Source organism: Rhinoraja longicauda, chromosome 2 (genome assembly GCF_053455715.1).
Source record: "Rhinoraja longicauda isolate Sanriku21f chromosome 2, sRhiLon1.1, whole genome shotgun sequence".
NCBI classification, from domain to species: Eukaryota; Metazoa; Chordata; class Chondrichthyes; order Rajiformes; family Arhynchobatidae; genus Rhinoraja; species Rhinoraja longicauda.
The window spans coordinates 45,801,358-45,827,851 of record NC_135954.1 but is presented as its reverse complement, the minus strand read 5'-3'; the positions used below and the strand labels follow the sequence as shown (position 1 = coordinate 45,827,851).

Genomic DNA, 26,494 nt, shown 5'->3' with positions numbered 1-26,494 from the left:
GCGGTCTCACTAGGGCCCTGTACAACTGCAGAAGGACCTCTTTGCTTCTATACTCAACTCCTCTTGTTATGAAGGCCAACATTGCATTGGCTTTCTTCACTGCCTGCTGTACCTGCATGCTTCCTTTCAGTGACTGATGCACTAGGACACCCAGATCTCGTTGTACTTCCCCTTTTCCTAACTTGGCACCATTCAGACAATAATCTGCCTTCCTATTCTTACCACCAAAGTGGATAACCTCACATTTATCCACATTAAACTGCATCTGCCATGCATCTGCCCACTCACACAAACTGTCCAAGTCACCCTGCAACATCATAGCATCTTCCTCACAGTTCACACTGCCACCCATCTTTGTGTCATGTGCAAATTTGCTAATGTTACTTTTAATCCCTTCATCCAAGTCATTAATGTATATTGTAAATAGCTGCGGTCCCAGCACCGAGCCTTGCGGTACCCCACTAGTCACTACCTGCCATTCTGAAAGGAACCCATTTATCCCCACTCTTTGCTTTCTGTCTGCCAACCAATTTTCTATCCATGTCAGTACCCTACCCCCAATACCATGTGCTCTAATTTTGCCCACTATTCTCCTATGTGGGACCTTGTCGAAGGCTTTCTGAAAGTCAAGGTACACTACATCCACCGGCTCTCCCCTGTCCATTTTCCTAGTTACATCCTCAAAAAAATTCCAGAAGATTAGTCGAGCATGATTTCCCCTTCGTAAATCCATGCTGATTTGAAACGATTCTGTACTGCTATACAAATAGTCTGCAATTTTGTCTTTTATAATTGACTCCAGCATCTTCCCCACCACTGATGTCAGACTAACTGGTCTATAATTTCCTGTTTTCCCTCTCCCTCCTTTCTTAAAAAATGGGTTTACATTAGCTACCCTCCAATCCACAGGAACTGATCCTGAATCTATAGAACATTGGAAAATGATCACCAATGCGTCCACAATTTAAACTACAAATCCACACGTCTTTGGGTCATGGAATGTAGCCGGAGAACCTGGAGGAAATCTATGTGGTCACGGAGAATATGTAACTCACAGACAGCACCCAAAGTCAGGATCGAACCCGGAATTTTCTAGCACTCTGAAGCAGCAACTGTGCTATTGTGTTTAGAAGAATGAGAAATGAACTAACTAAAATGTACAAAAGGACATGATAGGATGTTTCACTTGACTGAGAGGACAAGAAATAGCATCAGTTTTACAACGGCGAGTCTAAACGTAGACTGAGCGATCATTTCGCTGAACACCTTTGCTCATTACACCTGGGCCTACCTGATTTGCCAATTGTCAAGCACTTTAATTCACCTTCCCATTCCCACACTGACCTTTCTGGCTTGGGCCGCCGCCTGCATTGTCAGAGTGAGGCCAAACGCGAATTGAAGGAACAGCAACTCATATTTTGCTTGGGCAGCTTACAACCTAGCAGTATTAATATTGATTTCTCAAACTTCAAATAACCCATGCATCAGATTTCTCTCCATTCCTCCCCCACCCAAGTTGTTGTACTAGGTTCAAAGTCGTCTTGTTGAGTCTCATTGTCTGTAACTCATTTTCACCTAACCCACAGCTAATGTTTCCTTTATCATCGTAACTTTTGCATATCTTTCATTCATTTGTTCTATATCACCATCGATATCTCTCGTTTTCCTTTCCCCTGACTCTCAGTCTGAAAAATGGTCTCGACCCGAAATGTCATCTATTCCTTTTCACCTGAGATGCTATCTGAGTTACTCCAGCTTTTTGTCTATCTTCGGTTTAAACCGGCATCAGCAGTTCCTTCCCACACATCCATTTTAGAATGCTGGGTATTATGCTTAGAATTAAGGTGAAGAGAAATGTCTTCACTTGAAGGCTGGTGAACCTGAGGAAGTCTCCATTGTGTAATGGTCTGGAGGCCAAAACCCTGAGTGTATTGAAGAAGGACATAGGTTTCTTATTTATTTTGTATATATTTGGGGTTTGGTGAAAAAGAAGGGATATAGTATTGGGGTAAAGCATCAGCAAAAATCAATATTGAATGGCTTGGCAGTCATGAAGAACCAAATTACCTGCCTATATCTCTATTGCTGGCTTCAATTTGCGTATCGTCACAACAGATCAACAGCGGATGTTATCTCACTGGCTCTCCACTCTGCTCTGGACCATCTGGATAGCAAGAACGCATATATCTGCTTGCTGTTTATTGAGTACAGCTGGCATTCAACACTAATGTCTCTTCCAAACATCACCAAATTTCAAGACTTAGGCCTCTGTACTTCCCTCCGCAACTGGATTCTTGCCTTCCTCATCGTCAGATCTCTATCAGTGCGGATCAGTTAAAAATCACCTCCTCACTGACCATCAAGGCTGTGTGCTTATCTACCTGCTCTATTATCTTTACACCCATTGTCTGTGGATAAGCACAGCTTCAATGCCATCTGTAAATTTGTCACATCACTGTGGTTGGCTGAATTACCAGTGCTAATGAGTCGGCGTACAGGAGAGAGATGGATCTACTTTTATTTAGTTTTAAAGAGATTCAGTATGTCATTAAATACTCTATCAAACTTCTACAGATGTACTATAAAAAGTATCCTGACTGGTTGCATCATATCTTGGCAAGTCCAACGCACAGAAATGCACGAGACTGCAGAGAGGGGTGGACTCGGCCCAGTCAATCATAAGAAAAGCCCTCCCCTCCATTTGAAAGTATCTACATGAGGAACTCCTTTGAGAAGGTGGCATCTATCATCCAGGATATCCACCATCCAGGCCATGTCCTCTCCTCACTGCTTCCATCAGGCAGGAAGTACAGAAGCCTGAAGTCTTACACCACTAGGTTCAGGTCAGCTACTTTCCTACAACAATCCAGTTCTTGAAGCAACCTGCACAGCAATAAATCTACTTCAACAATGGAATACCATGGTCCACTTGTTTCTTGATGTTTTTGCAGTCCCCTTTCTATGAGAAGTGTTATGTATTTTTTGTGTGTTTGTGTCTATGTGTATGTAATGCACATATAATACACCACTATAGTGGGCTGGATATCAAATAATGATGAGATAGTTCTGCAAGTAGGTTGAGAACCTTGTTACTTTGTGCCAAGACAGCAATTACTCCCTCAATGCCAGTAAGCCAAAGGAGATTGTGATTGACTTCAGGAAGCGAAGCCTGGTATATGTTGATGGTGCCGAAGTAGAGATGGTCAAAAGCTTCAAGTTCCTAGGAATAAATATCACCAGCAATTTGTCCCGGACCAACCAAATTGATGCTATGTCCAAGAAAGCACACCAACACCACTACTTCCTTAGAAGCCCAATAAAAGATAGTTCAAAGGTCTATCCCAGACCTTCATGTAAACCATTCTCCCTTCCATTGACTCCATCTACACTTCATGCTGCCGTGGCAAGACCACCAGTATAACCTCCCCTCTCCCATCAGGCAAGTAATACAGAAGACTGAAAACGCATACCTGCAGATCCAGAGACAAATTCCTCCCAGCTGTTATCAGACAACGGAACGGTCCTCTCATCAGCTGGTGTGCGGTTCTGATCTTCTACCTACCTTCGAGACTTTTGAACTATATATTATCGGAACTTTATCTTGCACTAAATGTTGCATCCTTCACCTTTGCACTGTGGAGGGCTTGATTGTATTTGTATATAGTCTTATCTTTGACTGGATAGCATGTAAACAAAAGTTTTTCGCCGTACCTTGGTACACATGACAATAATAAACTAAACTAATGCTGCTGCGAACTAGATATTTAATTGTATCTGTAACTCATTGTACTTGTGCATGTGACAATAAACTTGACTGTGGGGGGGAGGGTAACCTGTCATCTGTACCTAGTGTGGCCTATATATGTGACTTCAGATTTGCCAGTGTAGTTGACCCCTAATGCTTTTCTCAGTTCAAAGTTAGATTTTGGCAATAAAAGCTGGCCTGTGACATCTTCAGTCCTGCATTCAAATAAGTAAAAAGAAAATGCACCACCACACGCCAGTATTGGTCACAGTTCAGGAATGAATTTTAAATTGGTTGATTTCACTGAACACCATCAAATAGAAGATGACCTAACGTGGGTGGGTGGTGGGGGAGTGGTAGTTAGAATTCCCAAGTCGGCGATGAGGATGTAGGAGAAAAAGAGGGGTGGAGAGAATTCTGCTGCTCCAATTACACAAAGTTGATTAAGGCAATTCCCACTCATCTGGACTGTGAAAGGAAAGGAAAGAAATAGAGTTTGTTGTTTACTTTGGACTCTGCCTTTCCTTAGGTCATCTGCTGCTAGCCCTGTTTTCTTCTGGCTTTCTCTATCTTTCAGTCTGAAGATGGGTTCTGACCCGAAACGTCAGCTATTCCTTTTCTCCAGAGATGCTGCCTGACCCGCTAAGTTACTCCAGCATTTTGTATCTCTTTCCCTATTTTGGCAATGTATTGGATATTGTGGAGCCCAGTGTCGTGTTATACTAAATTTAGTATTTTGGGTAAAGAGAGTTGGGGAGTACTATTCTGAAATTTGATAACAAACTAGATTTCAGTTTTGATGGAGTATCAACATGAGCTTTGTATCTTTCTAGGCAGTATCTAGCTGCCATTTGGAGTATTTACAACTAGTTTCTGGTTTTTAGATATTGTACACCTCTGCTGAAATTATTTTTCTTGCATGTAATTTCTTGACTGTTTCAACACTTATTTTGTATGTGGTCCATTTTTCCTTTATGTTGCATGGAGTCTGGATGTGCATTTATCAAGTTTGATTTGTGGTCTAGATCAAAATAAATGGAATTAAAAGAAACCCTGATTCTCTTCACAGAGTATGTTCAGTGCAAATCGCCAGAAAATCAAAGAAAAAACTGAAATATTGAACCAAGATTGGAAGCAGCACCGGATACAGCCTGTTCACATTATGACAGTGAGCACTATGCGTGGTACCAGAGAGGTATAATACATTTGTAAGACAGGGTAAAGGAAATTTGGTAATCATTATAGTGTTCGAGATTGCACGGCTCTTTAAATGCCAAGTTGCAAAATTAATTGCACGCAATACTTAATAGCCAATTAATTTACCTACACCTAATTTTTTATATCAGAATTGATTTTGTTTATTTGCATTTTAGAAATGAAATAAATAGAGCTTTTGTTGTGCTCTAGGGCAATGCTTCTTAAACTATTTCAGTGTCATTCACCTTTGCGTCTTTATCGCAAAATTTCATTCGCCTTCGACTACATTTTCTTATGGTTTTGGTAATTTTCGTCTTATTCTCCCTTGTGTATAATTTTATATATATTAAGTCATTCACCCCTCTAGTTTCATTCACCCCAAAATAATTTCATTCACCCTTGGGTGAACATTCACCAGTTTAAGAAGCACTGCTCTAGGGTAGTTGACAAATTTCAAGTAGTCTGACTACTTTGTTCTGAGGAAACTGCTGTATTATTTATCCTTCTATTTTAGAATTTTGCTTATAAACCGAGATTAAAGGATCACAGCATCCAAAAGTACAATCAAATATAAAAAAATGTATTGAAAATATTTTGATTCTATGATGTAACATTAGAGGGAATATTAACTTTATTGCTTTGCACCTAGTAAACTATTCCTGTCATTCCTTATCCATGTCCCATCTCAGTCATTGCCCTTCAGTTACTCTGCCATGCGGCAGAAGGCACAGAAGTTAGAAAACATGCACCACCAGACTGGAACAGCTTCTTCCCCTCTTATATCAGGCTTCTGAATGGCCCTTATTACAAGAGGACTGTTTAATTCACCTCTACCCCATTGGACTTTATGAAATTGATGCGCTACAGCGCTAAGGACTCTGCACTCTGTATCCTCCCGTTGGTTCCATTGTACCCGAGTTTGATGATTGTATTTATGTATAAAATATCTAATCTGTTTTTGATAGCAGGCAAAACAAAGCTTTTCACTGTACGTGTGACAATAATAAACTTGAACCTAAAGTCCAATTCTAGTAATACAGAGCATATTTGGTATCATCAAGACTTCACTGAGCACACTAACATTAGTTTAGTATTGAGTCTTGTTTTTCCTTTCCCCGTGGAAGCGTCAGAAGAATGTAACACGTTTATGTGATCTTCAGCCTTGCTCATTTTTTGAAACTGGTCGAATTTGAGATTGATTGAAACTGCCTTTGTCCAAAAAGGGGAAATATATGCATAAAATGTTTCTGAGAGCAGCTTGCACCATATCTTTATTATACCTCCAGAGCATTTCAACTCACGACAAAATTAAGTACGTTACATAATAGCTAAAATTAACACAATCAAAATTTGAGTGTTCCTCTGTGATGCCCGAATGTAATTTCTTCCAATCATTTAACATTTAATGGCAGTCTAATGTTTTACCATAATTGTTTACAAATGATTTGTCAGGTCAGTCTTTTTCCTTCTCCCTGCTTGACACTGTACTGTTTCCCAGTGTCTCTTTATGGCTACCTTTCTTTTCACCTTCCTGCAACAAGAACAATAAAATGCCAACGCTATCATTGTAAGTTTCCCAACAATACAGATATACTACAAATTAATAGGTCTGTACTCGTAACAGCTACTAATATATGGCAGAGGACAGAATCTACTTGAGTGAAGCCTACATCCTCTGACTCCTAACATAAATTCCCTCTTTTATCCATGAGTGGTTCTACCCTTTCCCTATTACCCTCTTGTTTTCAATATATGCATACATCTCATTGGGATACTCTTTAACCCAATTTACCAATGGCATTTCTTTGACTCTTCTACTGACCTTTCTAATTCCCCGCTTGAGTTCTTTGAGTATGAGCTGTGAGTTTAGACTTCAGCATGACTGGTTTGGATTTGGTAACCCAAATGCTTGGTATTTCTATACTTTCAAAATTTATCTACAGTGGGGCCATTTACCATTCTGGTTAGCAGAGTTGAAATAGTAATTTGATCACTGGTGATTTGATACTTCTGTTTATTTCCAGTGTGCTGTGGAGAGTGGATTTCCTGAGTTTCCAAAGCAGATAATCCCCCTGAAGACCTTGAATGCAGTTGCCTCAATCCCAGTTATGTATTCATGGTCTCCTCTTCAGCAAAATTTCATGGTATGTGGTTTGGACAAGTGAATAATCATTTTACAATTTTCTTTTGGAATACATTCGGAAATTCTATTACGGAGATGGGGGAAGGGGTGCATTGAAAATCTTTAATTCTATTTTTATTCTAACTAAAATGTAGGTGCTAATTATTGTACACTAACCGTTAAAAACTAAAACGTTTCATAAGGACTAAATACGTTTTGTGATGAACACGGCAATAAAACTGGGGGTAACGTTTGGTCTAGTGTCCTTTTTCAAGGAAAAATGTTGTTTACTTTCTAGGCAAAAGGTTTGACATTGTTACTGAATTATTCTTTTGAGGCTTTGTACACCTTGTATAATTCATACTTCCCTAAATCGTTGGACGATAGATATTCCAAGGCATTGGGGAAAGCACGCAAAGATTCAGTACATATCTGAATTCTGCACTAATTAAGAGTTCTGAGGTGAACAGGATGCGTAGTCTGTTATTTTTACATTTATATCAAAGGAATCTTCTCTTAAATTTAAGGTGGAGGATGAAACTGTTTTACATAACATTCCTTACATGGGTGATGAAATTTTGGATCAGGATGGGACTTTCATAGAAGAACTCATTAAAAATTATGATGGAAAAGTGCATGGAGACAGAGGTAAGACTTTCCGTCTGCTACTCTGGTAGCATGCCAATTTTATGTCTGCCATGTTGCTTTTTGGACTTCTTCAGTCATTGAAAGCAAGCATGCAGGTGCAGCAGGCAGTGAAGAAAGCGAATGGTATGTTGGCATTCATAGCAAGAGGATTTGAGTTTAGGAGCAGGGAGGTTCTGCTGCAGTTGTACAGGGCCTTGGTGAGACCGCACCTGGAGTATTGTGTGCAGTTTTGGTCTCCTAACCTGAGGAAAGACGTTCTTGCCTTAGAGGGAGTACAGAGAAGGTTCACCAGATTGATCCCTGGGATGGCGGGACTTACATATGAGGAAAGACTAGATAGACTGGGCTTGTACTCGCTGGAATTTAGAAGACTGAGGAGGGATCTTATAGAAACATATAAAATTCTTAAGGGGTTGGAGAGGCTAGATGCGGGAAGATTGTTCCCGATGTTGGGGGAGTCCAGAACCAGGGGTCACAGCTTAAGGATAAGGGGGAAGTCTTTTAGGACCGAGATGAGAAAACATTTCTTCACACAGAGAGTGGTGAGTCTGTGGAATTCTCTGCCACAGAAGGTAGTTGAGGCCAGTTCATTGGCTATATTTAAGAGGGAGTTAGATGTGGCCCCTTTTTGCTAAAGGGATCAGGGGTATGGAGAGAAGGCAGGTACAGGCTACTGAGCTGAATGATCAGCCATGATCATATTGAATGGCGGTGCAGGCTCGAAGGGCCGAATGGCCTACTCCTGCACCTATTTTCTATGTTTCAGAAAATCCTCTAATTTCTCTACTGCCTTCAGACTGATGAAGGGTTCCGACCCAAAACATTGTATTTTCATTTCCCTCCACAGATGCTGTCTGACCCGCTAAGTTCCTCCAGCGGTCTATTTTTTGCTAAAGTTTAAAAGATGTTTGGACAGGCACTTGGATGAGAGAGGCAGAGAGATATGGGTCTAATTCGGACAAATAGGATTAGTGTAGATAGGCATCACAGCTGGTAGAGAAGGCATAGACTTAAACTATCTGTTTCTGTGCTGCACATTTTTATGATTCTTAAAGATCTTAACTCACAGCGTGTCACATTATTGACCATGTCATCCTCTTAGTACTTTTGCATTGTTTTTTTCAATTGGATGGAGTGTACTTGTTTTGTTTGATACCAATGAGAGCTAAAGTATTTCCCAGTAATGAATCACCTCCCAAGTAATGAATTGCCTCTCAATTGCTTGTTTTCCATGGGGTACTGATTTTGGACTGGCTCGAATGGCCTACTTCTGCACCTTTTTTCTATGTTTCCCCAAGTACACATCCTGTTTTTCATTTATATGTTGCAAGTGGGGGGAAATATCAGTTGTCATGTTTTGTTTAGTTTAGAGATACAGCGCCCATCGGCCACTGAGTTTGCGCCGACCAGCGATCCTCATACACTAGGGACAATTTATCATTTTTACTGCAGCCAATTAACCTACAAATCTGCATCTACAAATGATGCAGAACTTCAACTCTGCACCTCTCTCCGCTCTATTGACTAATTTGTCAAACTGTTCAGTAAAAAAAAAACTAGTCATTTTTATGTAGTGCCAAAAACATGCTAATATAATTACTGGAGGATTTTAAAATTGTCAATTTCATTTGGCTCACACTATTGTTGTAATGTTTTCTCAATGCTGCAGAATGTGGTTTTATCAATGATGAGATCTTTGTAGAGCTGGTAAATGCTCTGACACAGTACAGTGATAATGAAGAGGAGGATGAAGACGAGGAGGAGGACCAGGAGAATAAATCTGAGAAGACTGATGGAAGTGATATCAAAGAAGAAACCAGTGAGTCCAGAAAAGATTATCAGGAGATTAATATGGATGGTAAGTGAGTACTTCTGTTTCTAGATAGGCATGTTAAAGATAAATTCAGAAACACAGTACACTATAGGAGGAAAATTAGTTAGCTGACAGATAAGAAACTACTTAAATAGTTGTATTTAAGTATTAATGTTGTATCCCAATGATGGGGAGTTCTTTTGTTCTTGAAATGTTTATGTAAATGATTTGTACATGGATATAGGTACTCCAAATCTCATGAAACCCAACAAATGGCTGTGAATAGGAGTAGGCAGGGGGAAGTGTTGCTAAACTGCAAAAGACTGGACTTGGAAAAGCGGTGTGTATAAAGTAAACAATGAACACAAGTGTATTATGAAGTGCTGAAGAATTGTGGTCAAGTACCTAAATCCTAGATAGTTTGCAGTTAAATACGATGTGGTAGGCACATCGATGTGGTAGGCGTAGACTGCAAGTGTACAACAAAATGGTAAAGTTATGCAAAAACTTTAGTTATGCCCTGGATGAGAGTATGCAGTTTTAATGGCTGTTTGAATTGAGAGAATGCAAATTGATCCTACTGGGAACCCAGTGAGAAGGAGAACTGGAACAGAAGCCTCTAGTTAAGAAGAAAATTCAAAAATCCAAATGATTTCTGAATAAAGAGACTTTCTCTGGTTCAAAAGTCAGGAATGAAGCATCATAACTTCAACACAGCATGAGGGGGAAAAAATAACGTCCGTTCCTCAGTATTTTTTGCATGTCTTGATCTGTGTGGTTTAGTAGCTAAGTGACTTTTAAGGAGCTTGCATCTTAAATTCCTGATTGACTGAAGTATTTTGGGGCATTTTATATATGACAAGACTCATTTTACGGAAAAAAATATTAGTATGTGAAAAGACCCAATTTATGAACTAACTCAATTGCATTTTATCAAAGAAGTTGAAACAAATGAAATCAGGCAATTTGTAGAGAAAAGATCAGATTAATGGGAAGAGAGAAGATTAGTTTTGAATTGTCACAAAAAATGCCTTCCAAAGCAAAGCCTGGTTTTGCATATGTCTTGCTGCAAACCATTTTTTATGATAGGTAGATTTTGTATATTCCCTAATTTATTAATGCCTGAAGCACAAAAGTTTCCTTCCTGAACCACAATTTTGATTGAGCTTGCATTTAACCATTTGTATAATTATGTATAGATAATGTATTTTTACTTGTTTCTCGATTTACTATTAGCATGATAATTTTCTCAACTAATAATGTGGATGGTACATTTTATTTAGTACTTAAACCATGGAACTTAATATCATTGGTTTCTTCTTCCATAGTTAAAGAATGTGATGAAGGGAAAAAAAAACCCTGTGACAAGATCTTTGAAGCAATTTCATCCATGTTCCCAGATAAAGGTACACCGGAGGAGCTGAAAGAAAAGTAAGTACCATAGCAGTTATGAGATTACATAATTGAGCTCTTGTGTTTCAAGCTACTACCTTCTGTCAGAGGAGAGCAGGGAGAAGAAGAAATGACTGGAGTGGTACATCTTTGATTATATTGGCTGCTTTTCCAAGGCAGCGTGAGGTGAATCAACTGCCATCAGTAGTATTTTCAAATGTTTTCAAATTTTAATGGAAAATACTATTTTGTGTTGTTTCCACATTTGCCATAAAGGATGTAGTTGCTGTTTAAAAGGGCACGTAATTTTTATGAAAACAGAAATGTATGTAAATAATGGAATTCCCACTTGGGTTTCAACACTCGATGAAACCTATATGAATAACATGTTAAGTAGAGTTTGATGGTGTTCTTTGAAAAGTTATCATCCTCAAATAATGAATTTTTGATTTTGCAATGCATCAGCTTCCCAGAAGTAAATTAGTTAATTCTGTCATCTTTTCCACAGGGTTAATAGAAAAATGTGAGATAAGTTCTGATTTGTTACTGTTGTTAGGAATTCCATTAAAGGATAAAGTTTTGCAATGTAGGCACTGGAACTTTATTCATTTTGTTATTTTTAAGGTACAAAGAACTGACTGAGCAGCAGCTTCCGGGAGCACTTCCTCCAGAGTGCACACCAAATATTGATGGGCCAAATGCGAAATCAGTTCAACGTGAACAGAGCTTGCATTCTTTCCATACTCTCTTCTGCAGACGTTGCTTCAAATATGATTGTTTCCTGCATCGTGAGTACAATATCTTGTTGGCTGCAATCTGTATGTTTAATCTCAATAAATATTGTATGCCCAATTATATCTGTAGCTGTTGGAGAACATTGGATCTGAAATAGGTGTGGCACGAGTAAAATAAAGCGCATTTGTTTGACTGGAAAATCGTACGGCATATTTGAAGGATTTCTCGCAATCATTCGTTCTGCCAACTCCTAGATTTCTCGAAAATGATCTGTGGGTATAACTTGCCCCTGATGAATACAGGAAGCTGAGGGGGGGAATGAAAAGGAAAGTAAGATGACAAAGGAGTAAGAGAAGAAAGTGAGTTAATGTTCAAGGGATATACAAATTTAAATGTAAGGATGGTAAAATAAAAGTTTGGGTGGATAATCCATGCCTGGAGGCAGAAGATATAGTTGGAATACTTAAATTGGCACTTTATTTATTGCCAAAATCTTAGTTGCTGGAATGGAGAGATTGTTAGAGGTAATGGATGAAGTGAACATTGAAAGGAAAAGGTACTAAAAAGACACACAATGCTTACATATACAAGTTCCCTGGTTTAGATGTGCTTCATCCTTTTTTTTTTGTTGCCAAAGAGGTGCAGTTGGAGGTTGCAAAAGGGCTTGTCACATTCTTCCAGTCCTCCTTGGATCTATAGGAGGTAATAGCAATTATATTATCTTTCTTCAAAAAGGGGTCCAAGGATTGCCAGTTATCTTAAAGGCTAGTCAGTTTAAATTCTAATGTAGGAGGCTTTTAAAAGGAACTAGACCAAGTGCACCCGTTGGGCCCAAACCTCTCCTGTATTGGTGCAGCACCCTCTCCTCCCCTCCACCCCTCCCCTTAAAATCCTGGGCAAAAGTTACAAGGTGGGTCTTTTGTCCAGAGTCATTATGATACAGAATTAATTGCCTGCAGGATTGTTGGAATTTAATCAAATAACTTTCAAAAGGCAAGTAGAGGCAAATGCTTAAGAATGAATAATTTGCAAAGCTATGGAGAAAAAGCAGGGGAATTATACTTGATGACCAAAATGTTGCCCTATGCCGTTAGAATTCTAAACATCTCTCTCATCTGCTGAATTAGTAATCCTCCATGTTGACTGAGGGTAAGAAGAGGGTAAGGCAAACAAGGTAGGACTTCAGCTACTTGAACCACTGGGATCACTTCTGGGGCAGAGGTGACCTATTCAAGATGAACTGGTTACATCTGAACCAGAGGAGGTGGTGAAGTTTGTTATGCTAGTCGGGAGAATTTAAACTAGTCTGGTTGGACAGTGGGGCACAGAGTAGTAATGTATCAAATGAGAATGTTGAGGCAAATTCAGTGGGCAACCCAGTTGAGGGCAGAAAAGAAGGTTGATAGGCCAAATTGTATTAACTTTAATGCCAGAACCCCCACGAGTAAGGCAGATTAATGGATTGGCACTTTGGATTTTAATATAACAGTTGTAAGGATGCACAGTACTGGCGGCTCATTGTTTCAGGATGCTAACTTTTCCAGCAGATGGAGGTGAGAGGAGGTTGAGGCATTATTTATTATGGAGAAATCACAACAGTAGAGGACATCCAGTGGCGTTATGTTCAGTAAGGGTGTATGGGTGACATGGAAATAAAAATGGAGTGTCATTTTTATGGGATTATGCTATGGTCCCCCAGTAGGCAGTGGGAATTTGAAGATCAGATACATGAGGAAATCACGAATAGGTGTAGGAATAATAATGTAGCGGCAACTCAGTCCTTCCCAATAAAGTCCTTAAGCTTACCGTTGACGAAGGAGGGAAGCAATGGTTCTTGACACAAATAACAATAACAGAGAGATCTTCACGACATTATAGTCAGTCATTTATTGAAGTAATAATACAAAACAGATTAGTATATCTCCCATTGTTAACTTCTTTGTGTGACTTGTTTAGTAAGAATTTAGTATCTCACCGTCACGCCTTCGTATCCTGTTACTGACTTACTAAACCCTATGCTTAGTGGACTAGGCGTGTTTTGTATGGTCCACCAAATCCCTATGTTCAGCAGACTCCTCGTTTTTACTTGCATGGCCTGCTGAATCCCTTTGTTCAGCAGACTCCTGGTGTCACACTGAAGCATTACGTCAGTGCTGGCAAATTATATTCATAATTCTGACTCCTCCCATAACTCCTCCCAGTCCATATACGTAAGACCAATCTTCCAACATTCATCTCGGGACAATCCCCTGGTGAACAAAAATAATACAGCAGGATACAAAGTAATATGATAATATGCTAAGATAGCTAATAAACACAAAATGGCTCCTACACACTGGCCCCTAATTGTTCTAAGTGTGTAACGCAACAATTACTAATAAACATTAAACGGAGCCATAAACTTCATACATAATCAAAAAAGCATGCATTATATATTGGCATCTAATCTACTATAGTGATTCTTCAATCTTCAAGGCCACCAGTCCTTGCTGTAATCAGGTATCAGCTTCCAGGAGCAGACATAGGTTCGTAATCAGTCTTTCCAAGATGTTGTTCTTAGTCTGAAGTCGAACAGTACGCACATACCTTGTGCATCTGGTACAGCCCCCAATATTCTGTCCATTAGACAGGATCTTCTTCAGTCTTCTCTTCCAACTTAAGAAGTGATCTGCTGTCAACCCTCTTGATGCATCACCTGCAGGATTTTCCTTTGTGCTAACATATCTCCATTGTGATACATCAGTAGCATCCCTTATGAAAAAGATGCTGTTTGCTACAAATATTTGAAAGCGTTTGGTTTCGTTGTTGATGTACTTAAGCACCGTTCTGCTATCGGTCCAGAAGATGGATTTGTCCAGTTGAAGCTGTAATTCGTTTTGCAGCATTGTGTCAACTCTGAATGTTCCCATTATGAAGTCATGATTGTATTGCTTGACCAGAAGCTCCTCTTGGCTTGCAATGGATATTCGATTGACAGCAGCGGCAGGGCAGCCATTTCCATCCCTGCTGTCCTGGTCTCTTCTCAGTTCACCATCCAGGGTAGTTTCATTTCTAACAGAGATTTCTGGATAGTCATCTTCAGTTTCGCTAGTGATGAATTCATTTAGTTTTCCACCATCGACAAAAACTGTAGAGTTTTCTGCAGAACTAGTTTATTCAGCAATTACTTTGCTTGAAACGTCTTCAAGGTGTGCTGGGTTTTCTGGTGCAGGATCCCCTGAAGTTTCCAGTTCTATCATTTCTTGATCCGAAGATTCACGATTTTCTGGTATTAGTTCAGCGTTGGTCTCAGTCATCTCTGTGTTCAAACAAGTATTTTCAGGACCAGATTCTCCAGCCAATGGACCAGCCTGGACTGCTTTGGAGGAGATGCAGGTTTCAACACCGGCCCTGATATGGTCACACGTTTGAAATGGGAGAGCAGCATCACTTGCACTTGGCTGTTCTGTATGTTCTGGTTTCTTTTTCTTGTCCATTTGTTCAATATGAAGTATTTCAGAATGATCTTCTTGCACCAGTGATTCTACAGGTTCTGTAGTCTTTGCCAAACCGCTTTTGGCTGTTTGCGGCTTTTCTCTTGCCTTAGCAAAGGTTGGGCCTTTGACAGATCCTCTTTTCAAATAAAAGTTCATCCCATCAACTACTGTATCTTGATTTCCTACCCTCAAGTACATTGAGTCTTGTCTTGGCTGCTGCTATTGCAGCATCTAGTTCCAATCGTACCTTCCGACTTCTCAGCTGTTCCTTCTGGCTCCCCCATTCGAGCTCCATTTCTAATTGTCTTCTCTTTTGTTCAAATGATAATTCTTTGTTTTTCAATTGTTCATCTCGTTTCTTCTGTTCTTCCTTTCTTCTCAGTTGTTCTTTTTCCAATTCCTGTTCCTGTACTTCAATCTCATGCTTGTCTTCCATGAAGGCAGCCTGTTCTGTGGGAACGGCCAGGTCTGCCTTAGCCTTCATACGAGTAGAGTGCGTTCAAGATGCATGAGATGAAGAACGAGATTTGAAGCTCAATTTAGTTTGAGAGTTGCTGAATCCACTGATTTTGCTTTTCCAGCTCATCTTCAGGCAGTGGTTACTTTATCAGTGCTTCATATTCTTCATTGATTTCTATTAACTTGGTAGCTTGTTTATATCTTGAGTTTTTCTGTTTTTTTCCTTCAATCACACGCTGTCTTTTCAGGGTAGCAACCCACTTCGAGACATAAAAGAACTTTAAAGTTTCACCTATTGAAGAAAAACCATTTTCCCTTTGGGAATCCATTCTGATGGTGCCAACTGTTGGCCGGACATCAGATTTTCGTACAAGCATACTTGTGCGTCAATATCCCTTTAAGACTTATTGACGCAAACTCGTATCTTTAAAGGAATTCAAAACAAAACTGATGGTATGCCATGCTCAAGGTCATTTCTTTGTTCTCAGCATTCTGTTTCAGCAGCTGTCCAAAACAGCTTCTGATCCAGCAACTTTTCAATAAAACTTACTGCAACCGGCTTTCGAAGTTTAAAATCTCCATTATCAAATTAACGGCGACAATGTTTCAACTTCAAAGTTTTGCGACAAAACAATCCTAATTTGTTAGTCGCTCTTACCGCAGTCTCCTTCCTAAAGCCAATTAAACTTCAAATAACTCTTAGAGACGGATTACATTATCTTCTCTCACCGAGGATAGCTCTTCGGCTGAGGAAGCTCATGCAATAAATCACTCCAGTTCAGATATGTTCTTACAATAGCGCTCCGGCTAAAGATGAATTTTCACAAACTCGGTCCTTCCCAATAAAATCTTTAAGCTTACCGTTGACGAAGGAGGGGAGAGATGGTTCTTGACGCAAATAACAACAACAGAGAGATCTTCACGACGTTGCAGTTAGTTGTTTATTGAAGTAATAATACAAAACAGATTAGTATATCCCCCATTGTTAATTTGTTTGTTTGACTTATTTAGTAAGAACTTAGTATCTCACTGTCACTCCTTCGTATCCTGTTACTGACTTACTAAACCCTATGTTTAGTAGGCTAGGTGTGTCTTGTATGGTCCGCCAAATCCCTATGTCAGCACTCTCCTCGTTGTTACTTGTATGGCCTGCTGAATCCCTTTGTTCAGCAGACTCCTGGTGTGACACTGAAGCATTACGTCAGTGCTGGGCAAATTATACTCATAATTCTGACTCTTCCCATGGCTCCTCCCAGTCCATATACGTAAGACTCCAACATTCATCTCAGGACAATCCCCTGGTGTACAAAAATAATACAGCAGGATACAAAGTAATATGATAATGTGCCGAGATAGCTAATAAACACAAATGGCTCCTACAAATACATTGGAAATAGGTGATTTTCAACTTCCCTAATATTGACTGGAAGTACCTTAGTGCCAAGGAATTAAATGGGGCAAAATCTAAGTTCTCTGAAGCAATATATAGAGATTCTTCCTCTTAGGAAATGAGATTGGACAAGTGGTTGATATGTCAGTGGGATACCACTTTGGGACGAGTGACCATAATTTTATTAGTTTTAAATGGTCAATAAAATGACAGGGCTGGTCCTCAAGTTAAAATCACAAAGCAGGATGGGAAGATTAATATGCCCTACATATCCATGTGCTTTCCAAAGGCCTCTTAAATGCCACTATTTTATCTGCCTCCACCACAGGATATCTCTTGCCTGTAGGGATAAAAGTTAGCTCAGGAAAATAGATTCCCTTGAGGATCTGTGTGGTAATCTATATGTGGATCTAAAGAGAATGGATGAAGTAGTGAATGAATACTTCTCATCTTCATTTACCACGATGAAGGACATGAAAGCTAGTAAGTTTGGGAAACTGATATTTGGAGCATGTTAACATTACAAAGGAGCAGTTGGATGTCTTGAAATGCAAAGAGGTGGATAAATCCCTATGCCTGACCGAGTGTACCCCAGAATGTTATGGAAAGCAACGGAGTTGATTGGTGGCCCTGAGATACATTTTTTGTACCTTCATTGGCCTTGGGTGAGGTACAGTACCTGAAAAACTGGAGTATGCTAATATTGTTCCTTTTATTTATGAACTGCTACAGGATAAGCCAGGGAACTAAAGGCACTTGACAAATGGCAAAAGACTGTTGAGGCATTGTATGGCTTAATCTTGCAATTTTAAACAGTCTCTCCTAGAAAGATAAATATTGATCTGTTATCTCTATTGAAGATTTGAAATAAACTTGTTATAATGAAAGTTCAAGAAATTCATGGTGATTATGTTTCTGATCCAGCTTTTCATGCTACTCCTAATACATATAAACGAAAAACTCCTGAGACCAGAGCAGAGACAGAACAATGTGGACCAGATTGTTGTTTGTTTCTGGTGAGAAGTTTTTTTTGCATCCACTTTTCTTTCTTGTGGTTTTAAAATGCTGAGGGAAGCTATAATAATTTGTGCTTTGTGGTTCCTATAATGGTCCTAATTTATGAATCTTAAGTTTATGCTTTGAGCAGCACCTGAGCCGTTTGATGTATCAAACTGACAGTGTCTTCTCTGTTGAGAGAGTGCAAAAATCCTATGGCATATCTTTCACGAGAAGCAGGATATTATCCGCAATGTTCTGGTGAATACCTATGCAATGGTCAGTGTTACTTAAATATTACTGGAACAGGACAGCATTGTTTTGGGAGATTGCTGCTGATAAATTAGCTCATGTTTTGTGCATTATAACTGAGTACTTTTCAAAAGTCCTTTATTGGCTGTAAATTGTCTTGAGAGTAAATTGCCTTGAAATGAATGTGAAAGTCTGTCTTCCTTTTTAAAAGAATGTTTGTCATCAGCAGTTTCTGTTAGATAATATTTATATGCTAAAGACACTTTATAAATGCAATATTTTTTTCCAAAGTGCACCATACTATATCCTTGGTGAATTACACAATCAGAATTTGTAATACGATTATGTTATTTAGGATGGAGCAAAAGATTTTGCAGTGGCTTTAACAGCTGAGCGAATAAAAACACCACCCAAGCGTCCAGGTGGCCGTCGCAGAGGACGCCATGCAAACGGCACAAGCCGACCCAGCACACCAACAATAAACACGTCAGAGGCGAAGGACACAGATAGTGACAGAGAGGCTGGGACAGATACTGGTGGTGAGATAAATGACAAAGATGATGAGGACAAAAAGGATGATACCACAAGCTCCTCTGGTAAGAGAAATTCAATTAGCTTTGATTAATTTTAAAAAAATTACATTGATACAAGATTTTGGAGAGATTTGAACTCCTTGCCTCAATGAAAGCCAGTGTAATTTAGTGAGCATTGGGATGATCAGTAAAAAAAAAAAAGATGCTTGTAAAATATAGATAGCAAAGTTGCATGAAATGATTAACAAAATGTAAAATATGAGTTGTCAAATGTTTAGGAAGATAATCAGCAGAAGATAATGTAATTACTGTGGATGCAATCACTTTCAAAGATATATATACAGTAACTCATTAAACTTTCATTTGTATTCAAGTAAAAAGCAGCTTCCTAACTATTATAAGAATATCCATATTGTGATGTTGTAATGACTTTAGCTAAGCATTTGGATGCATGTGACATGTTTCTTGTCACCTTGTCTGCTTTGCTGTACAAGTCAATTGGCTACTATGTAGACAGATCAGCCTGCATTTAGGTTTTGATATTTTGGCAGCCAAGTCTTGAATTTGGTCCCCAATTCTCCCTTAGTTAAATGGGGATACTTTATTCAATATATCAATATATATTTGCCCTGGTTGCTTGTGCTGGGCAATATCCTCTTTGTATTTCTCTGAAGTCTGATATTTTAAACAAAATTGACAACTTTTTTGGACTTGGTGTAACCTACTGCGGCACACGGCCTTCCGGGTTAGCAACGCCGCCATTACTGGCTTCAGTTACATCTCATCGATGGGGCACTCTCTGTGGCACAGAGCCTTCCGAATAAGCACCGCCACCATTGCCAATAGTCAATAGTCGTTTATTTGTTACATACACATAAATGTGTAGTAAAATGAAACATTACCCGCAGTTGAACAATAAGACCAATAAGATTAATCAATAAAAATGCAATAACACATACAATCACAACTAACACCAAACAAAAAGAAACATCCATCACAGTGAGTCTCCTCCAGTCCCTCCTCACTGTGATGGAAGGCCAGAATGTCTTTTTCTCTTCCCTGCCGTCTTGTCCCGCGGTCAGGCTGTTGGAGTTGCCACGTCGGGGCGGTCGGGGCTCCCGATATTGAAGCCCCCGCTGGGCGGTGAAAAAAATAATCCCGCGGCCTATTTCAGGCCGCGCCGGATGGTGAAAGGTCCGCGGCGGGCCGACCCAAGCCCCGCGATTCGGGGCGGGCGAACACGTTGCCTCTGCCGCTGCCGGAGCTCCCGATGTCGGCCCCCATCCAGGGGCCTGCGGGCTTCCGACGTCCACGCGGCCCGCGCCGGAGCCTCCGGAGACGAGTCGCAGCCGTTCCCGCAGCATTCGCAGGCAGCCAGCGCCGCAGGTGGTGAGTCCGGACCGCGGGCTCTGCGAACCAGAGACCCAGGTGGTTCCAGGTGCATGGCCGGTGGTAGGCCGCAACGGGAACGGAGACACGGCACAGAACAAAGGTCGCGTCTCCGTTCTGGAGAGAGAATGTTACAGTTACAGTTCCCGTTCCCTCCCACCCCCCCCCCCCCCCAAAACATAACATACAACACTACATCATATTAACACTACAATTGAGACAAAAACAACAAAAAACACAAAAGACAGACGGACTGCAGGCAAACTTGAGTGAAACATTGTTGCAGAAATTACAAACTAGGGACTGAATTGGTTACGTAAATTCGAGTTTACGCAAGTCGTCTATTGCATAAGTTGGGGAGTGTCTGTATCTCCCTTCAAAATGAATGGCTCAGTTAATTACGTCCGTGGCATAATAAAGAATAAAAGTATACAAACATTTGTTTGAAAATACAAAGATGATTGTGTGTGTGTGTGTGTGTATACAAATACTTTTCATTTAAGTCTGATGCCTTTTCAATCCATGCCCTTTTGCTAATTATAGACTATTATTCATGCAGAGGCAAACTCCAGATGTCAAACTCCAGTTAAGATGAAGCTCACTTCTGATCTTTCTGATGTGGAATGGAGTGGAGCTGAAGCCTCGCTGTTCAGAGTTCTGCATGGCACTTACTACAATAACTTCTGTGCTATAGCCAAGTTGTTCGGCACCAAAACATGTGGACAGGTGAAATACAGTATATTGCAATATTAATCAGTATGAGATTCTTTTGGTGAAAGAGATGAGTGATTTATCTTGTGCTTTTTGGAAAGAAAATCCCTGAAAATTAGTAAACAAAGCAAATTGCATGCATTTTGTGAAATGCAGAAATTTGAGTAATTCAGTTGTGATTACAATCTAATAGTGGATATGAATGATTTTTAAATTACCTACTATTTTTGTCCTTGTACAATAAGGATATTTAGTGGACTAAGAGGTGTTGACTTTCAACACAGACCATGATTCTAAAAATATTGTCTTAATTAAATTGAAGCATATTTTCAAAAATAGCTATTTTCAAAGTCTTTCTAATTTGAGAAAATGTCATTGAATTCTGACAGTTATGATTTTGATTCAGCATCATCTGAAACAAACTAGTGGTTTTTGCCATCATATTTGTACATTTAGGAATAAATGACAAAAACATAATTTAGGTCGTGTATTCATTTGTTGAAATCAGTTATTGTCTCATTTAGGTGTATGAGTTTGCAGTGAAGGAATCTAATATTATTGCTCGTGTTCCTGCGGAGGATGCTGATACGCCTCCCAGAAAAAAGAAGAGAAAGCATCGGTAAGGATAATTTTTGTTATGCGTCTTAATCTTTAAATTAACATTAAGATAACATGAATTGCTTTTTACCTGCTAAATTAAACCTATTGGGTTAGGGGGCGAAGGCCGGAGAATGGGGTTGAGAGGGAATAATAGTTCAGCCATGATTAGATGGCGGAGTAGATTTGATGGACTGACTTGCCTAATTCTCGTAGAACATATGAACATCAATTTATTTTCTGGTGCCTTATCATATCTACAATTATAGACTCTGAATATTTCATTTTCTATATTTTAATTTGTGGAGCATCAAGATAACGGTCGTGGATTGGCTCAATGATCAAAATACAATTTTTTCCCTAAACATATCCTTCTATTAAGCGTGTCGTATAATGTGCTGAAGACTCGGCAAGATTTGCTTCTCTATTTTGACCAGGAGACCAATATTTGTCATTTTGCTAACTCGCTGTGAATTTATTTAAACCAATTGCCCAGGAGGAGACTGTCATCATCTATTCCAATGTGTTTCTTAGAATGCAACACTGGCATTTGCAAATTTTACAGAAAATCAAAAATGTGCAAAAGGATGTTTTAAATTAAGATGCTGTATCTGAACACGAGTGTTCAATGTTCGTCACTGTGCATCCTCATAATTTATAGTTTCCTGGTTTAGGCAGATGCAAGGATCCCAATATATATCATGATACAAGTCAAAATTAACAACCGCAATTCTATATATTTTTTTTGTTAAATGAAAATCAAAAAATCATGCAAAGCAACATTTAAAAAACCTAATCCAGCAACTAATTTCTTCCTCATTTTGGATAAACTATCCCTCAATGGGTTGCCATTCAATTCAAAGATTTTTATTTGCTCATCTTTAAACAAACTAGTTCATGCAAGAGTTCATTTTTCTTTCCTGTCCATTCCTTCTGCTTTGTATACTTTGTATATTCTTCCACCCTACTCATCTCACCATGTTAGCTCAGCCTCTTGGACAAAGCCTTCACCATTCCCATTCCCATATTCCACTCACTAGTGCTCTCTTCCCCTCTCGAATGCTCTCATATTCCTTGAACAGTTCACATTCTTTGAACAATTCTTGGGGATTTATGCTTGCTGCTGTTCCAGTTTTGTATGTTGCTGTATGCTACAGTCGTCTTGAGAGTTCCCAACCACACAGTGGTCTTCAAAATATGTAGCTGAATGTTGTATGACATTTCTGGAGAGGTAATCCAAGAATGAAGTCAGTTTTCATTTTCACATATGTGAAAAAATGCTCTGAATGCTGACTACCCTGTCAATGCTGGAAAATTGGCAAAAATCTAGCTGTCACAATATTTATGGTGCTGCCTCAAGCTTTTGACAAGATAAAATTTGAATATGTGATTATCCACCAATCTCACAGCTAGCTTAAAGGTTCAAAAATTAGCAGCAATAGGCAACACAAATAAATTGTCAGATTCCCAATGTTTCCTTTTATAGCTGGGATCATTTGCAAGATTTAAGCGCAAGAGCTGACCATAATCCTTATAACTCTACACTGGCTGAGGATGACTTGGTTCTCAGACCCATTAAACGTTGAGTGTTGGACATCCTTAAACAGGACTTGTTGTCACAGACGGTGAGTCATATGTGACACAGTGCTCCTTGCTTATAATTTCATTGATTAGCCCATCAAAAAGGGAGGCTGAATTGGAAGGGTTTCTTATTTGGGTTGTAGATATTTTATTGGCATCATGCCAAAAAAGTTATATCAAAACATTTGGTTTATCTTTTTGTGCCAGGATGGTTGTTATAATCCAGGGGTGTGTAGTAGTTGTAATTGCCCTCAATCAGTATTTTGAACTAATCACTTATGACCACAGTCATAAGACCTATTACTATACTGTTGGAAATTTGAATTCATTGATACAAGCTGTAGTTTTTAATTGTAAAAATAAAAAAGTTTTTAAAAAGGAAAATCATTTGCTATATTCTAATAAATTGTGACAGTTATGTATGGATCAATCCTTTTACTCAGAAAAAAATTGCAAGTTCAAATGCCACTTGAAAGATTGAAGTGAGCACCAAAACCTAGGCTGACAGTTCACTCTGAGGGATTTTCGTCATTTGGTTGAGACCTTGTACTGGATTCCCTTGCACTCCCTGGAAGACACAAGATTGCCTGGCATCATTTCAAACATGAGCAGCATTTTTTCCTCCAATGTGCCTTCAGTATTTTCTCTATCTCTTTTTTAAAACAGATCTGCTAGTCAGTTCTCATATAGTGATAATTGGAACGTTGCTTTTTTTGCAAATTAAATCCACTTGTGCTACAACAGTAAATGCAATATTGAGAATACTTCACTGGCTGGAAATGCTCTTTGGTCATGAAAGGGGAAAGCTTTTTCTGACATTACATTTTTCTTCACAATTAAATAACTACTTGATGTTTTGTACGGTGAGGGGTTTTAAAGAAGTTCTCTAAAATTTGATGTTTTTACATTGAAAATTGCTTTTACTTCACAAGTTCACATTGTCGGAGTAGAATTAGGCCATTCAGCCATCAAGTCTACTCTGCCATTCAATCATGGCTGATCTCTCTCTGCCTCCTAATCCCATTTTCCTGCCTTCTCCCCATAACCCTTGACAATCGTTCTAATCAAGAATTTGTCTATTTCTGCGTTAAAAATATCCACCGACTTGGCCTCCACAGCTCTCTGTGGCAGGTTCCACAGATTAACTACCCTCTGACTAAAGAGGTTCCTCCTCACCTCCTTTCTTAAAGAGCATTCTTTAATTCTGAGACTCTTAGGGCTAACGGAATCAAGGGTTATGGGGGAAAAAGCAGGAACGGGGTACTGATTTTGGATGATCAGCCATGATCATACTGAATGGCAGTACTGGCTCAAAGGGCCGAATGGCCTACACCTGCACCTATTTTCTATGTTTCTAGACTCTTCCCACCAGTGGAAACATCCTTTCCACATCCACTCTATGCATGGCTTTCATTATTCTGTAAGTTTCAATGAGATCCTTCCTCAGCCTTCTAAACTCCAGCGAGTAGAGGCCCAGTGCAATAAAACGCTCCTCATATGCTAACCCACTCATTCCTGGAATCATTCTTGTAAATCTCCTCTGGACCCTCTCCAGAGCCAGCACATCCTTCCTCAGATATGGGGCCCAAATTTGCTCACAGTACTCCAATTGTGGCCTGGCCAGCACCTTATAGAACCTCAGCATTCCATCTCTGTTTTTGTATTCAGCCCTCTTGATATAAATGCTAGTATTAAATTTGCCTTCTTTACTTCCGATTCAACTTGCAAATTAACCTTTTGGGAGTCTTGCACCAGCACTCCTAAGTCCCTTTGCACCTCCGATTTCTGGATTCTCTCTGCATTTAGAAAATAATGTACGCCTTTAATCTTATCACCAAAATGCATGACTCTGCACTTTGCTATACTGAACTTCATCTGCCACTTCTCTGCCCACTCTCCTAACCTGTTCAAGTCCTTCTGCAGAGTCCTTGCTTCCTCTACATTGCCTGCCCCTCCACCTATCTTAGCATCATCTGCAAACTTGGCCACAAAGCCTTCTATCCCCTTATCCAGATCATTAATATACAACGTGCAGCAGCCCCGAAACCGCTCTACTAGTCACTGGCAACCAAGCTGATAAAGCGCCTTTTATTGCAACTTTTTGCCTTCTACCATCCAACCAACCCACTATTTACAGCCTCCCCTCTGTCTGTCCTGCTATTAACTTCCTCAAAGAATCTAGCAGATTCATCAGGCAAGATTTTCCCTTCACAAAACCATGGTGACTTTGGTCTATTTTATCGTGAACTTCTAAGTACTGCATAACCTCATACTTTTAAAATCTATTATACTAAAAGTCAGATCTCGTGAATATATGTTATGTATGTATCTGTGATTTCGCTGATTACGGCAAAACGGTAAACCGTAGCGCCACTATTTTTGCGCCGCCTTAATCACCACGCTGCTGGAAAATGTTTTTTTAAGTTATTTTGGTCGCATATTTTTTAAGTTACAGAGGTTTTAAAGCGCTGCCCCCCCCTGGTTTATTGAAGGTTTTTAGGTGGGCGCTTGTATATATATTTCACTGATTCGGCTGATTACGGCAAAACGGTCAACCGTACCGCCACAATTTTGGCACCGCCTAATCACACCGCTGGACGCTTGCCGAAAATGATGTTTTTATTTAATTCGGTCGTTTATTTTTTAAGTTACAGAGGTTTAAAAGTAAAGATATTTTTTCTCTGTTATTTCGGCTGATTTCGGCAAAAACGGTGAACCGTAGCGCCACGATTTTTGCACTGCCTTAATCACCACGCTGAACGCTGCTGGAAAATGTTTTTTTATTTGATTCGGTCGCGTATTTGTTAAGTTACAGAGGTTTTAGTAAAAAAAAAAAAAATCAGCCGTTTTTTTCAATTGCCTTCAGCGTGTGACGTCAAAAACCTCGCGCAACCCCCCTCCTGCTGATTTATTGAAGGCTTTCAGCGTGGAGCTGCTGTGCGTCTGTGCGTATGGGCTCACCTCTCCTCTCTCCCCTTGCTTCTCTCCTCTCTCCCACACCCGGGAGACCTTCTCCCCGCTATCCCCCCAACCCAGGACCTTTCACTGATGCGCTCCCCCGCCCCCCACGGACCTTTCACTGATGCGCTCCCCCGCCCCCCACGGACCTTTCACTAATGCGCACCCCCCCCGGAACTTTCACTGATGCGTTCCCCCACCCCCCCCCCCCCCCCGGGACCTGTTGGTGCTGGGGGAAAGAGAGAGTAGGGGAAAGGGGTGTGCTGGGGAAAGGGGGGAGAGTAAGAGTGTGTCTGGGGGAGAGAGAATGGTGGCGGGGTCTGAGAATGGGGAATGGGGAGGGGGACAACAGGGGTCGTCCGGAGGGGGCTTGGTGGTGGGGGAAATAGGGGTACTGGGAAAAGGGGAGGTTGTGGGGAAAGGGGGGGTGTGGGGAGAGTAAGATTGGGGTTGGGGGAGGAGAGAATGGGGGGGGTGTGGGAATGGGCCCAACGGGGGAG

The 26,494-nt window shown here is 40.1% G+C and overlaps 1 protein-coding gene across 2 annotated transcripts in view; it reads left to right on the top strand.

Annotated features, from left to right (window-relative positions):
* ezh2 (enhancer of zeste 2 polycomb repressive complex 2 subunit) overlaps positions 1 to 26,494 on the top strand; it is a 52,230-nt gene that overhangs the window by 11,727 nt on the left and 14,009 nt on the right. For both annotated transcript variants that reach the window (XM_078418436.1, XM_078418429.1), the window contains exons 3-12: positions 4,815 to 4,940; positions 6,967 to 7,086; positions 7,592 to 7,712; positions 9,382 to 9,570; positions 10,854 to 10,956; positions 11,542 to 11,705; positions 17,902 to 17,993; positions 18,581 to 18,821; positions 20,707 to 20,873; positions 21,383 to 21,477. In XM_078418436.1, coding sequence (XP_078274562.1) covers positions 4,815 to 4,940; positions 6,967 to 7,086; positions 7,592 to 7,712; positions 9,382 to 9,570; positions 10,854 to 10,956; positions 11,542 to 11,705; positions 17,902 to 17,993; positions 18,581 to 18,821; positions 20,707 to 20,873; positions 21,383 to 21,477 — 1,418 coding nt within the window. The remainder of the gene's footprint in view (positions 1 to 4,814; positions 4,941 to 6,966; positions 7,087 to 7,591; positions 7,713 to 9,381; positions 9,571 to 10,853; positions 10,957 to 11,541; positions 11,706 to 17,901; positions 17,994 to 18,580; positions 18,822 to 20,706; positions 20,874 to 21,382; positions 21,478 to 26,494) is intronic.